This window comes from Papaver somniferum, chromosome 2, assembly GCF_003573695.1.
Source record: "Papaver somniferum cultivar HN1 chromosome 2, ASM357369v1, whole genome shotgun sequence".
NCBI classification, from domain to species: Eukaryota; Viridiplantae; Streptophyta; class Magnoliopsida; order Ranunculales; family Papaveraceae; genus Papaver; species Papaver somniferum.
Genome location: NC_039359.1, coordinates 110117475 through 110131235, shown reverse-complemented (window position 1 = coordinate 110131235; position 13761 = coordinate 110117475). Strand labels below are relative to the sequence as shown.

At 37.2% G+C, this 13761-nt stretch overlaps 2 protein-coding genes and 1 long non-coding RNA gene across 3 annotated transcripts; 2 read left to right on the top strand and 1 right to left on the bottom strand.

The window, feature by feature from the left end:
• The first annotated feature begins 214 nt into the window (after window positions 1-214).
• LOC113348783 (receptor-like protein kinase HSL1) lies at window positions 215-3852 on the top strand. The gene is made up of 2 exons (XM_026592647.1): window positions 215-3061; window positions 3244-3852. The coding sequence occupies exons 1-2, from the start codon at window positions 463-465 to the stop codon at window positions 3636-3638; spliced, it is 2994 nt and encodes a 997-aa protein (XP_026448432.1). The 5' UTR covers window positions 215-462; the 3' UTR covers window positions 3639-3852.
• A 3662-nt stretch (window positions 3853-7514) lies between these two features.
• LOC113348782 (serine/threonine-protein kinase-like protein ACR4) lies at window positions 7515-9122 on the top strand. Its single transcript, XM_026592646.1, has one exon. It carries the CDS (start codon window positions 7780-7782, stop codon window positions 8818-8820), a length of 1041 nt encoding a protein of 346 aa, XP_026448431.1. The 5' UTR covers window positions 7515-7779; the 3' UTR covers window positions 8821-9122.
• A 2182-nt stretch (window positions 9123-11304) lies between these two features.
• On the bottom strand, window positions 11305-13529 carry LOC113354573. The gene is made up of 3 exons (XR_003361960.1): window positions 13452-13529; window positions 13193-13268; window positions 11305-11389 (listed from the first exon to the last, which is right to left on the bottom strand). It is a non-coding gene; the product is annotated as an uncharacterized LOC113354573 (long non-coding RNA).
• Between the last annotated feature and the right edge of the window lie 232 nt (window positions 13530-13761).

Sequence of the window (13761 nt, the reverse complement as noted above, 5' to 3'; positions counted from 1 at the left end):
CACCTTTACTTCGCGTCACCCGATTTTTAATTGTCCAAGTGTTTGTAAGACCCGTCGAGACTACACGTGAGGGGACGTGTTAAGATTGACTCTCCACTCGTTACCAATTGGTTTTGAGTTGGATGCTCGTGCATGAATCTTTGTTATATCAATTTTTAAATAGCTACCTATTTTATATTCTGATTTTTGAAAACACATTTCCAATGATCCCTTTGTAGCTGTTCTATCATCATCCATTCATCCCCATCCTCTCTCTAAAAAAAAACCCATCACAGAGTTGCAACTTGCACACAACCACCCCATTTTTGTAAAAGTTCACTTGCAAAGAGACGGAGACATAAATTGGAAACCCCATTTTTGAAACTCGCATTTTTTTTTTTGTTTTCTTGAATTCGAGAATATGTTTACTTATTATTTACACCACAACCCAACTCAAGTTTCTCTGTAAACTCTCTCATCACAATGCTTCTGTTACTCTACTTCTTCTTCTTCTTCCTTTTCTCATCACCATCATTGATTCTCTGTCTAAACCAAGAAGGTCTTTACTTACAACGAGTCAAACTCAGTCTAGACGATCCAGATCTATCTCTAGCAAACTGGAACGAAAGAGATGATACACCATGTTTATGGAAAGGTATATCATGTAACTCAGTGACTCGTTCAGTCAACTCGGTTGATCTCTCTAGCGCTAATCTTGCTGGTTCTTTCCCTATTCATCTCTGTCGTCTAAAAAACCTCTCATTTCTCTCTCTATACGACAACGCCATTAACTCATCTCTACCCGTTGATATCTCCACGTGTCAAAATCTTCAACACCTTGATCTTGGTCAGAATTTCTTTGTGGGTCCCATCCCTTCCGCTCTCGCTGATATCCCAACTCTGCAACATCTTGATCTCTCCGGAAACAATTTCTCCGGCGACATCCCGACGAGTTTTGGTAACTTCCGAGAACTTGAAGTTCTTTCACTAGTCGGAAACTTACTCGATGGAACCATACCTCCAGTTTTAGGAAACATTTCAACTCTGAAACAGCTGAATCTCTCTTATAATCCGTTTACGCCGAGTCAAATCCCATCTGAATTTGGTAGTTTATCGAGTCTCGAGATTCTTTGGATGACTGATTGTAATCTTGTGGGTGAGATTCCGAACAGCTTTGGTAAACTATCAAAATTGATCGACTTGGATTTAGCCGTAAATAATGTTAACGGTCCAATTCCTGAATCAATAACCGAACTTTCCAGCGTTGTACAAATTGAGCTGTATAAGAATTCATTATCAGGTGAACTTCCCAAGGGCTTTGCGAAGCTCAAAACATTGAGAAGATTTGATGTTGCTATGAATCATTTGCAAGGTTTGATTCCAAATGAATTATGTGAGTTACCACTTGAATCACTTAATTTGTATGAAAATAGATTTACTGGTATACTTCCCAAGAGTATTTCTAAATCACCAAATCTATATGAGTTAAGATTGTTTAATAATTTACTTACTGGTGATCTACCAAATGATTTAGGAAAAAATTCACCTTTAAAATGGATTGATGTTTCTGAGAATAAATTTTACGGGAAAATTCCTGCAAGTTTATGTGAACATGGTGTACTAGAAGAACTTCTTTTGATTTATAACTCATTTTCCGGTACTATACCGGATCAGCTTGTTGAATGCCGGAGTTTAACGAGAGTACGGTTGAGGAATAATCAGCTTTCCGGTGAAGTTCCAGCTGGTTTTTGGGGTTTGCCTAAGTTATCTTTGTTAGAACTTGCTAGGAATTCATTTACCGGTGGGATTTCTAATATGATTTCTACTGCAGCTAATCTTTCTGTATTACTTGTTTCCAAGAATCAGTTTGATGGAGTTATACCGGAAGAGATTGGGTTATTGAGTAACTTGGTTGAATTTTCTGGTAGTGATAATTCATTTACAGGTCCATTGCCGAAAACTATTGTGAACCTTAGTCAGCTTGGAAGACTTGATCTTCATAATAATAAGTTGTCCGGGGAGCTTCCGGATAGAATTCGGTCCTGGAAGAAGCTTAATGAGTTGAACTTAGCTGATAACAAGATTACAGGTGAGATTCCAGCTGAGTTCGGTAGCCTAGAAGTGTTAAATTATCTTGATTTGTCAGGCAATCTTTTGAGTGGGAAAATCCCAATTGAATTACAAAATTTGAAGCTAAATCAGTTCAGTTTTTCTGATAATCAACTCTCTGGGGTACTTCCACCTCTGTATGCAAAGCAGAGTTACAAAGATAGTTTTCTGGGGAATCCTGGTTTATGTGGACAATTAGCTGGTCTTTGTTCAAGTGCCAAGGATTCTAAGCATAAGAATTCGCTTTGGCTGCATCGGACCATCTTTTTACTTGCTGGTCTTGTTTTGGTTACTGGACTTCTTTTGTTCTTCTTGAAATACAGGAATTACAAGAAGGTGAAGAAAGGCACCGACAAGTCAAAATGGACATTGACTTCATTTCATAAATTGGGTTTCAGTGAGTATGAGATTTTAGATTGTCTTGACGAAGATAATGTGATAGGAAGTGGGGCTTCTGGGAAAGTTTACAAGGCTGTATTGAGTAATGGAGAAGCCGTTGCAGTGAAGAAGCTTTGGGGATTCTCAAAGAAAGTGAATGAAAGTGGTGATGCTGAAAAGGGTGAGGTTCCAGATGATGGGTTTGAAGCAGAGGTTGAGACACTTGGGAAAATTCGGCATAAGAATATTGTGAGATTATGGTGTTGTTGTACTAGTAAGGATTGTAAATTACTTGTTTATGAGTATATGCCCAATGGAAGTTTGGGTGATTTGTTGCATGGTAGTAAAGGAGGTTTATTGGATTGGCCAACGAGGTATAAAATAGCAGTTGACGCAGCAGAAGGGTTATCATATCTGCATCATGATTGTGTTCCAGCGATTGTTCATCGGGATGTTAAGTCGAATAATATCTTGTTGGATGGAGAATTTGGAGCAAAAGTTGCAGATTTCGGTGTTGCCAAGTTCGTTGACACTCTTGAAAAGGGGGCTAAGTCCATGTCTGTCATTGCTGGTTCATGTGGTTACATAGCTCCAGGTTAGTCCTTTTAATTTCTTGATTTCATTTGAACTTAGTTATCCACAATTTCTACTGTCAAACGTAGAAGTTAGGCCACATTAGTCCAGCCTTGTTTACAGTAATTCATATTTTGTTTTCTTAGTAGCATTTTGTTTTACGGTAATTAAGATTTTGATTCGAATATGGTCTTAAACGTGCAGAATACGCGTACACTCTTAGAGTTAACGAGAAGAGTGATATATACAGCTTTGGCGTGGTAATTCTAGAACTAGTAACCGGAAGACTTCCACTTGATACGGAATTTGGAGAGAAGGATTTGGTAAAATGGGTGTGTTCAACGTTGGATAAAAAAGACCAGGTTGATCTAGTAATCGACCCCAAACTCGATTCTTGTTTCAAGGAAGAGATATGTAAAGTCCTTAATCTTGGTTTACTTTGTACTAGTCCGCTTCCTATTAATCGGCCTTCGATGAGACGAGTAGTCAAATTTTTGCAAGAGTTGAGTAGTGAAAGCAGACCAAAGACGGCTAAGAAAGATGGCAAGTTATCGCCATACTACTATGAAGACGTTTCAGATCATGGAAGTGTTGTTTGATGTCTGAATTAACACGGTTTCAGCTTCAAATCGAAGAACTGATATGTAATTAGCGAGTGTTACATGTATTATTGTCATTATTCATTTTCCTCTGGTGTTTGGTTGATGTTGGAGTGGGAGAAAAATGGAGAGATTGGTATCATACGTAGATTAGTCGTTAGTAGCGTAGTTGTCGTTGTTGTTGTTACATGGTAAATTTATTAACTAAAATTTTGAAAACAAACTCCGTTCTTCACACACTTGAGTTTCTCAGTCCAATGAAACCTTAATCCATGCCTGAATCTTTACTAGATGGGTACTTGAATCGGAGTATCAGGCACAGTATTGAATCTTTATTGAACCCACTGTCCAAGGAGGCTATCGAGATCTCCCACCACAAACCAAGATTCATCTGCGGACATCTGAAGAAAGCTAGTTGTTGAAGAAGCCGAAATGACATTCTTAATGGGCTTATTTGGTTCACCGTATGTAGATGATGAAACAAGTGTGACGCAACTTGAATCGAATGATGGAAGTGGAAATGCAGCGGAGCTAGAACTAAAGGACTAAACTACACAATAATGTCTGTATCTCGTTTGTTCTGTACAGGATATATAGATTTCTTCCTCTTGGTTTTATTGATAAAGCTAATATGTTGGATAACATTCTTGAACAAGTGATTAATAAGAGCATTTTTTATGGACTCAACAAACTTGAAGTTCGTTGATTTTGCTCCCACTATGGACTCAACAAACATGAAAAATGGATGTTCAAACTAACAAATTTGTTAATTTGTTGAGTGAGTTAAAACATGTAGCGCGTGCTTGATGAAAGGTCGGGGATTTTGTCTCTAACGCTAGCGCTTGAGCCAAAGACGCTGGCGCTTGAGCCGAAGACGCTTGCACTTGTCTTTACATCGCCCGTTGTCAGTTCAAACGCCAGGATATTTCCTAAACGCGTCGTGTTTTTCATAAAAGCACCAACGGCTCCTTCCATCCAACGGCCGTTGCTCCTTTTTGTTTCCCTATACATTCAGTTCATCTCCAGATTTAAAACTCACACCCTCTTCGTCACTACCTCAAAATTACACAATTTCATACCATCTCCAATGTTTCTTTAGATTCAAACAAAACTATTCATATCAACTCAATCTACCAGAAAAAATCCCATCTCTATAAATTTTATTTCTAACAAATATGGCATCCTCACAACAACGACCACAACAACGATCACCACAACAAACACAACAAAATACACCACAATCACAACCAAGAAACACAAGAATTCGTGATGTTAAGTGTACGATGGATGAAGACGACTCACTTTGCAGAAATTATGTATTATATACATTGGATGAAATCAATGGTATTTATCAAGAAAAAAAAACTTTTTATGATAAGATTTTACAAAAATTTGTGAAGAAACAGGTAACCCCAATAGACATGATGCCGATGGGTTGTCTCATCATTTTCACGCAATTTCAGCAGCCGTTAGTGCATATATAGCTTTGATCACTCAAATGTGGCACAACAGAAGAAGTGGTGAAGGCGAACCGGATGTGGAACGAAGATGTCGGAAAGAGTGCCAAAGATCCCACAAATTAGGCTTCCAACATGAAACTTGTTTCACCATTTTGAGGGTGCTTAACAAGTTTAATCCATACTTGCTGGAAGGTAATCAAGTGCCTGCAAGATCACCACATGGTCCAATCTCGCAGGATTTTCAGAATGGAGGGCTTGCTTCCTCACCTGATGGAACTCCAAGTAGTCAGGAACAACACAACACCAATCTAGACGTTAACACCAACATCAAGAGAAGAAGATGAGGGGGTCAGAAAGCAGCAAAAGCAGCGAGAGACGCAATCCAACGAGCATTAGAATGAGGTTCAAGCGAGTTCAACTATGCTGACCACAAGGAATTCGAGAAGCAGATAGAAGCACATAGAGCCAAGGACTGTGGCATTGCTGTAAATAATCAATAAAAAAGTCGTCTTCCGCGAGAACAATACTACAGGGATTGTAAGCTAAACAAGTTACTTTCCGTGAACACTTCAATAATGAATGAACGACAACTTGCTGCATGGACTAAGGGAATGGATGCGGCCGAAGCTCAACAAGCCGCGGCCGAACATCAACAAGTTGTGGCCGAACAACAACAAGTCCCTGAACAAGCCCTCCCTCAACAAACTGGCAAGTATGTGAATGTGGAAGAAGACGAAGATGATGTTGTCATGTCCCAATGGGGGTTATCCATCATGATGAAGGGAAGCCCTTGCAGACTAGGTTGTAGGATGGGGTGCTGGGTGCTATTAGTAGTAGTAGTTACTATCTCGTGTGTGTGGCTCGTGTTGTGCACGAGGTTTGTGAGAGTTGTATCCGGGGATATAAGGGTAGCATTGTTGTATTGAAAGCAATCAATTAAGAAATGAATTAAGCTTCTCCCCTAAATTTCATATGTGTCTCTTCTATCTATGTCTTCTTCTTCTAACCCTCTAATTTCACCTTCTAATTCTTACTCAATCCTAGTTACAACAATTGTCATCAATCATGTTATATCTAATAGTAGAGAAGTTCAACACTTGTATGCCACAGAGATAATGTCCATAAAGATGCAAAAGGATGGCTAATTCTGCAGCTACCCAGCCGTGACAAGTGAAATTTCCGGGAGTTCTAGTGCTAAAGAAATAAGCGCAGGAGAGAGCAGTTTATTGATTGATGTGGGAGGTACCACGAAAGCTGTTTATATAATTCATATTCTCCGTAACTACACTGGAATGATGAACTTTAGGGGAGAAGCTTAATTCATTTCTTAATTGATTGCTTTCAATACAACAAGGCTACCCTTATATCCCCGGATACAACTCTCACAAACCTCGTGCACAGCAAGAGCCACACACACGAGATAGTAACTACTACTACTAATAGCACCCATCACCCCATCCTATAACCTAGTCTACAAGGGATTCCCTTCATCATAATGGATAACCCTCATTGGGACACAACAGATGCCTCGAAAGAAACAAAGGTGAATACAGTCTTGCTGACTGATTTTAATGGTGATCGTTTAATGTGGAACAAGTCGCGACACGATCCCATTCTTAAGATATTCAATCAACGGTGACTTATACAAACGTTGAGATCGTTATTTGAACCCGGGAGTCCAAAAAAGGCATGCCAAAACCAACAATCATAACCAATTGAAGCTTCCAAAACCCAGTTTGACCATCCACCTGGCTCAACAAAAAAATGGATTTAAACATTACCATAGGAATTGCCCTAACTTGTTCACTGTTAGCAGTTTTATCAGCCAACACTTAATAAATAGGGAGTCGTCATCACTGCTTCCAAGGGTACTAAATTTCATATGGAGTTGCCAAATCCACGTAAAACAAGATAATTATCAGTCAGTGCAAAATTCGAGTGAACACATAGAAACTGCCAATAAGCACTTAAGCATGTCACAATGAGATAATCTGAAACTGTTAGGAAATGTAGTTCAAACTGTTTATTGTGTAGGACATAAAAGTTTCATCAGAAGTAGTACTAGTAGTTGTTATAACAGAAATGAAAAAGTTATTCTACAAAGAGAAGCAGCTCTTTACTGAGGAAGAGCGGGAACCATCCGACCTTGGTAATCAGGGTAAATTAAAATTAGCCAAAAATATGCAGAAATTACTAAAGGTGACATAAGGTTACGTTTAGTATAGTGAATTAATAGTAATAAAATCTAGTAGCTCACCGGATATTGACTAGGAAAAAAACTTGCACATTTAATTAATATAGGGACACCCAAGGCTCAAAAAAGTCTCGAGCGGCTTATCTTTGATTTTTGTTTCTTGTTTCTTGTTATGCCTATCGTTTTCACCCAACTAAACTTTGATCAAAATATAAGACCTCATTAATTCCATTCTCTTGTTTTACTTTATAACCACTTCCAATATTTATTCATCCCTCATACAACCATTAGTCTTCATTCCCAGGTCCTCCAGCTGCCTCTTCATACAATCTTCCATTCGGTGGATTCAATGGTATTGCAAGTCGAGTCAAAATTGATCACTCGAGCGTTTAGACGGAGATTTTTAATGTCTGATTGATTTTTATCAAGTTTCCGGATCGATTAGCATCCCAATTCAGAAGGTTGCAGACAGATCTTTTTTAATACGATGGGTGGCGGCTCTGTGGGATATGACATCGTAATGGTGTTTCTTTCTATAATTCTCTTTACACTTAGTATCATTCTCCTCATCATTTTGGTTTGTAGAAAGAAATCGGTGGAATCCGAAGATAATCTTCCGGTGAAGATTTACGGCCGTGCGTATCCTTTCGTCGAGGTGGATACTGCAACAGATGGATTCAACCAACGTAGAATCATTGGTAGTGGTCGCCTTGGAATTGTCTATGCTGCTACTGTTAGTACTTCGTCAGTAGCAGGAGAAGAACATCATACAATTGCTGTAAAGAGAATTCATTCTCGTCTTGTACTAAATAATGCTGGTTTCGGGTTCTCTTCAATAGTTAAATCTCTCTCTGTAGCCTGCCACCCGAACGTCGTACCGATCATCGGTTTCTCAGAGGCGCCAGGAGAAAGAATTATACTCACGGAATTCGTACACATGAAGAGTTTGGATTTCCACCTTCAGCAAAACGCAAATGACGCGTCATTCCTCGACTGGACACGCCGTGTAAGGATTGCCGCTGGCACTGCACGAGGTATCGAGTATCTACACGAAAGCATGTCGCCTTCGATAATTCACGGGTGTGTTAAACCTTCAAACATCTTGATAGACATGAATTTAACTGCTAAAGTTTGTGATTATGGACTTTCTTTCTTAGCACCTCAGGAAATGAGAAATTTGATTGGGTACGTTGATAAGGAGTGCCTGGTTGAAAAGAAAGGTGTAAGTAAAGAAAATGATGTTTATGGATTTGGAGTTGTTTTGTTAGAACTTTTAAGTGGAAGAAGTGCCGAAGATGGATTACTTGTTGATTGGGCTATACCTCTGATCAGAGATTTAAGAATTATTGAAGTTTTAGATCCTAGAATTTCAGTTCCTTATTCAGATTTAAAACCTGTTACTAGATTAGCTAAACTTGCTTCAGCTTGTGTTAGTAATACTCGGAAAAATAGACCTTCAGTTGTTCAAGTTGTGACTATTTTGAACAATTTGGAGATGCAGTTGTCTTTGGATCTCAATATTCAGTAGTGTCATGGGGTAAATTTTGTAACTTCTTAAGAATATATCAATTTTTTCAGACAGTCCAGGACAGGTTTTTTTTGTACGATTCATTTTGCGATTGGGTTCGTCCATAACTCCCTGTACTGCACGAGCTGTTGTAGGAAATTATGAATCAAGAAACACAGGGGGTTTTAGAATATGGACTAGAATCACTTGTCAGAAATTGGAAAAACTGATATTGACATTGTGAAATGTAAAGGTCTGGTCGGTTGTATTTTCTTGTATGTGTCATATTATGGGGCGGTGAATGAAATGAAATTCTTTGTTTCCGTGTGGAGTTACGGATCCTTATCAAATTGTGCTATCAGTCGACTGTTGATGACATTTGACTTTATTTGCTTGAACAGTATCATATTGGCGGTGATTATATGTTTTTTTTCATCAAAAAATGATTATCTTGTTGTTATTATTTGGACCCTACAGCTCGACATCGACAACCATGCATAAAATTCTGCTCCAATTCAAAAGTTGCTTGTCATGTATATAGGTAGGTTTATCAGCTTGGGGTCGTACTGTTACTTATGACTACATAATGCAGAAAGAAACATAATGATCCGATGTGAATCTAACCCATGTCTCGGTGAATCTGGAGTTCCGAAAAGATTTCGAGTACAAAATGAATGGGGAAAAGAAAGAATTGTCAGATAAGCTTACAACCTAAATAGCCCAGTGCATACAGTTCAGAGTTTCAAGAACTACTTCAAGTTGTAGGAATGATTGAACTTAGGCACCTACGAGGCGTACTACAAAAATTTTAAATTACCAAAAACACCATTTTGATCTTCAAACAAACGCTCTTGGCACATATGCAGCTTAGATTCTCAAGTATCTTGTGATTTTGATCCTCAAAAACTCATGCTATTACACGCATGAGTGTCTAAATGACCGTGCAAACAGAAGACAGAGAGAATTGAACCATGAAATAACACACAGACTGGAATAATCACAAACAAAAGATCCACTGTGAGGAATCATCTGTGGATTCAAATCATTAGCAGCTTAATCCAGGCAGAAATTTGCATCTATTGTCAGAAAGTTTTGTTTTTCACTGTGAGGTCCCGTAGTACTTTTCCTTGCTAAGCTTTCATATGGTAAAGATTGATGCTAAATTTACCTTTTTTTTCTTCTTCTTTTTTCTTTTAACTAGTTTATCACCCGTGTGATGCACGGGCCTGTATCTCGCTTCCAAAATATTGGATTAGTATTTTAAAATTTATCAAAATCAAAAACTAATAAAAATTTAGTAATCTCTGGCCTTCAAAACTAATAGAACATTTAGCAAACTAATTGAAAACCATGCATTAAAAAATAATAACTAGAAAGTTGTGAGGTTGGCCGTGCAACTTCAAATTTTTTCATCATAATTTATACCAATTTCACAAATTGATAAAAAGTTATTATATGCTAGTTTTTTTTCCAAATTTTAAAATATATATTTTGGGTTTCCAGAGTTCATGTTTTCGTTATTTATTTACCGTGCCTCTCTTGGTGCACCCAATTATTATACGTCGTTATTAAAAACAGAAAATATAAACTTGATCATCAACTTATTCTTTTTTCTTTGCTTACATCTTCATGTTGTCGTATGATTTTGTTGGTATTGTACTATATTCATCAAGTAGGGATTTCTTCTGTGCCTTCCATGGTCTTTTGTCAAGTTATGGTATTTGCAACGGAACAACGTGTTTTGATCACGGGGTTTATGTTGTATAATTTTATATTTCGCTTTGAAAATATAAATACTGTACCATGAACGGGAAATATGGTTTATGAATTTAGAATTAAGTCCAATTTATTTAAATGATATTTTCTTACTGACGTTTTCAGCAAAATCTGTTCACGTATATCGACAATCTTCAACAGAGGCAGTAAAACATAAAGATATTCTTGACTATGTTCTTCTATATTCTCTTACCGACATTTTATTTACTAAGTGAGAAGCAGACCAATCAGTATCACTAAATAGGCACATCAGCAAGGCACAACATGTGGCACGTGTTAGCACGCGACACAGCACAACACGCGAAGAAAGCACGCCACGTCATGCATAAAATACTACACAATACATCACATTTGATGCATATTTCACAAAAGAATTATTTTTTTAGCCAATTTTTGACATTTTATTTTCATTATGCTAATTTATTTCTATAATAATACACGTATTAACTCAAAAATCTCAGAAAAATTTATTCTGGAAACATAATATAAGTGTGTTAGTACAGCACGACACTACATGTTTGTTTTTCTAGCACAACACAACTCGCCATTTATCCCAGCACAACACGTTTGAATCGCTGGCACAGCCTAGCACAACACGCAACACGTTAAGCACGTGACTTCCTGGGATGGGCTATGTCGGGCCGGCACGTTTTACACCTCTACACAAACAAATAAAATCTAGGATCTGAACCAAATTGGATTCCACAAGTTCTCTTGCTTCTCGCTGCTCCGATATACACTCTTGCTTGATCCGGAGTTAGAGTTAAGCAGCTCCAACCTCCTACTTGTTTAACTGATTTACTCGAGGATTTTCCTGTTACATACATGTTATTATATCAACAAAAATATTTTTTATTCCCACGAAATGGAAAATATAAAAGCAGGATCGTATTAGGCGATGCTCAAGAGATCATAAATATATGCACACCAGTTGAATCTGTATTTTTTGGAAAAAAAAAGTACTCTAACGTTTAATATAATTTGACTTTTCCATCCATCATCCCGTCAAAGAAACATTCCATGCACACAAAACCGAAGTATTTCCAAATACTCTAAAATAAATCTATTAAGAAAATAGTCATGCATCTAAATTCGCAAAAAAAAAAAAATTCATCCATCCATAGGTTTTTCCAGCTAAAGTAGATATTCGCCAAATGAATTATCATCTAATTTACGAAGTTTTCCCATCTCCATATGCTTATTTCTACCTATTCACATGTATATATTATTAACTTAATTTACAAAGTTTCCATCTTCGTTTCCATCTATTTCCCATAACTTAAGTTTCTCATCTCCACACCCTAGTTTCTGTCTCATTCATATCCCATATATGAATATAAAACCTCAGATCAATCATGAAGGATATTAAAAGGGAGAAACAAACTACTGGCTTTGATCGCATGCACCACGCAAAATAACCCTGGTAATCACCAGCAAGCTACTCTAAGTCCACCCCAAACTTACATGCTTTTTTATGCTGTAATGAAAACCGAGAACAATTGGCTTGAAATTTTAATCTATAGATATAAGTACTTATCTCGAATCACCATCATTTGCCTAATATCTCTAGCCAAGTAGTCACACATAAGCATAAGCACAACCAACTGCATGTATATGAAGGCATAACCCCAGAATCCTGATCAAATATTCTAGTATCCCTAATCCAGTATCCCAAGTATCCTAATAGTAGAGGTTACATTCAGGCATTTATCTCATGCAAGCTCGACTCAAAAGCGAGCTATCACATATGCCCGGGATGAAGTAAACACCTGAGGCAACTTCATGCAGAGATAAGTTCGAGGATAAAGAAAACAAAAACAACATAAATTTATTGCTAATTACAGATTTATTCTTAACATTTACATTTTTTAGGAAAGGTATTTGTTTCTCATTAAGCAATAAACTAAGTAAAGAGAAAAGTGAAATGCATATTTTTTTTTCCTTTATAAAAGAATATTCAAGAGAAGTCCAATAAGGTTGGATCTGAAGTAACCACTCTTTTTGGTTCCTCGGCATGTTAAACTTTTTTTTTTTTGTTGAAGAACACTCCATATTACAATAGTTTGCAGTGAGGTAATGGTGATTAGTTTTAATTTCAGTTTTAATAAGAACTTGTTACCCCCTCTTAGGTTATTTTTGGGTCGTTGACAACAACCTTCAGACCACAGACTATAAATGACCAGACTATAAACCGCCGTTTGGAGAGAAAAAAGCCAATTATGTTCAAGCAACTTTATCATGAAGGCAGTCGAATGGAAAAAGAAAAAAAATGCGATGCCACAAAATATAGATGGAAATAAAATATTCAATAACATTAAATGATGTTATGTTATGCCTTGACCAAGGGAACAGAAAAATCTGATTACCCAAGTACATCCAGTGATAATAAGTTAAGCATATACTTAGAGCTCAAGTCCATTCGGTTTAATGATGGTTTGTTTGGTAATCCAGTAATTACCAAGGATGAGTTGAGCAAGCTGCATAAATGCCCTGCAAGAACTCTCGGCATTGTGTAAAAATATCTTCATGAGTATCATATTCCCTGCATAGAAACTGAAAACCAAAAACCCAGATATATGAAACGGATGTGAGTTTTTGTGCACAAAAGAGATGCTACCTGTAAATGAGCATCCACAAAGATTTGGAATTTGCGAAGACTATTTTTAGTGTTAATCGTACGTTTTCCTGGATACCTGAAAAATAAAGAACACGTGCAAAACAAACAACTACATAAATCAGTAACCAAAACTCCAATCAATAACAGTAAGAAAGGAAAAAAAATAAAAAAATAAAAAACCTAGAAGAAAAAAGCAACATGCAAACTAGTTTGGCTTTTGCGCGAATGTCTTTTCCAGAGAGATACATGTAAAACTTACCTAAAATCATCGGAGCAAGAACACCATCACCATCTTAATGATAGTTTATGAAATAGTTTGTCCTCTGCTCGAATGTCTTTTCCAGAGAGATACATGCTAAAGCTTACCTGAAATCATCGGAGTAAGAACACCATCTTAATGATAGTTTATGAATATGATGCATCAACGTTTATTCAATCTCCGTTATTGTATTTGAACCACTAATAAACACTGTTATGAAATACATTAAGATATGAAAAGAGAGAATGAGCTTTACCAAAATTCCTCGACGCCACGACCACGACTGGGAATGCAAAAAAACATTTGGCAG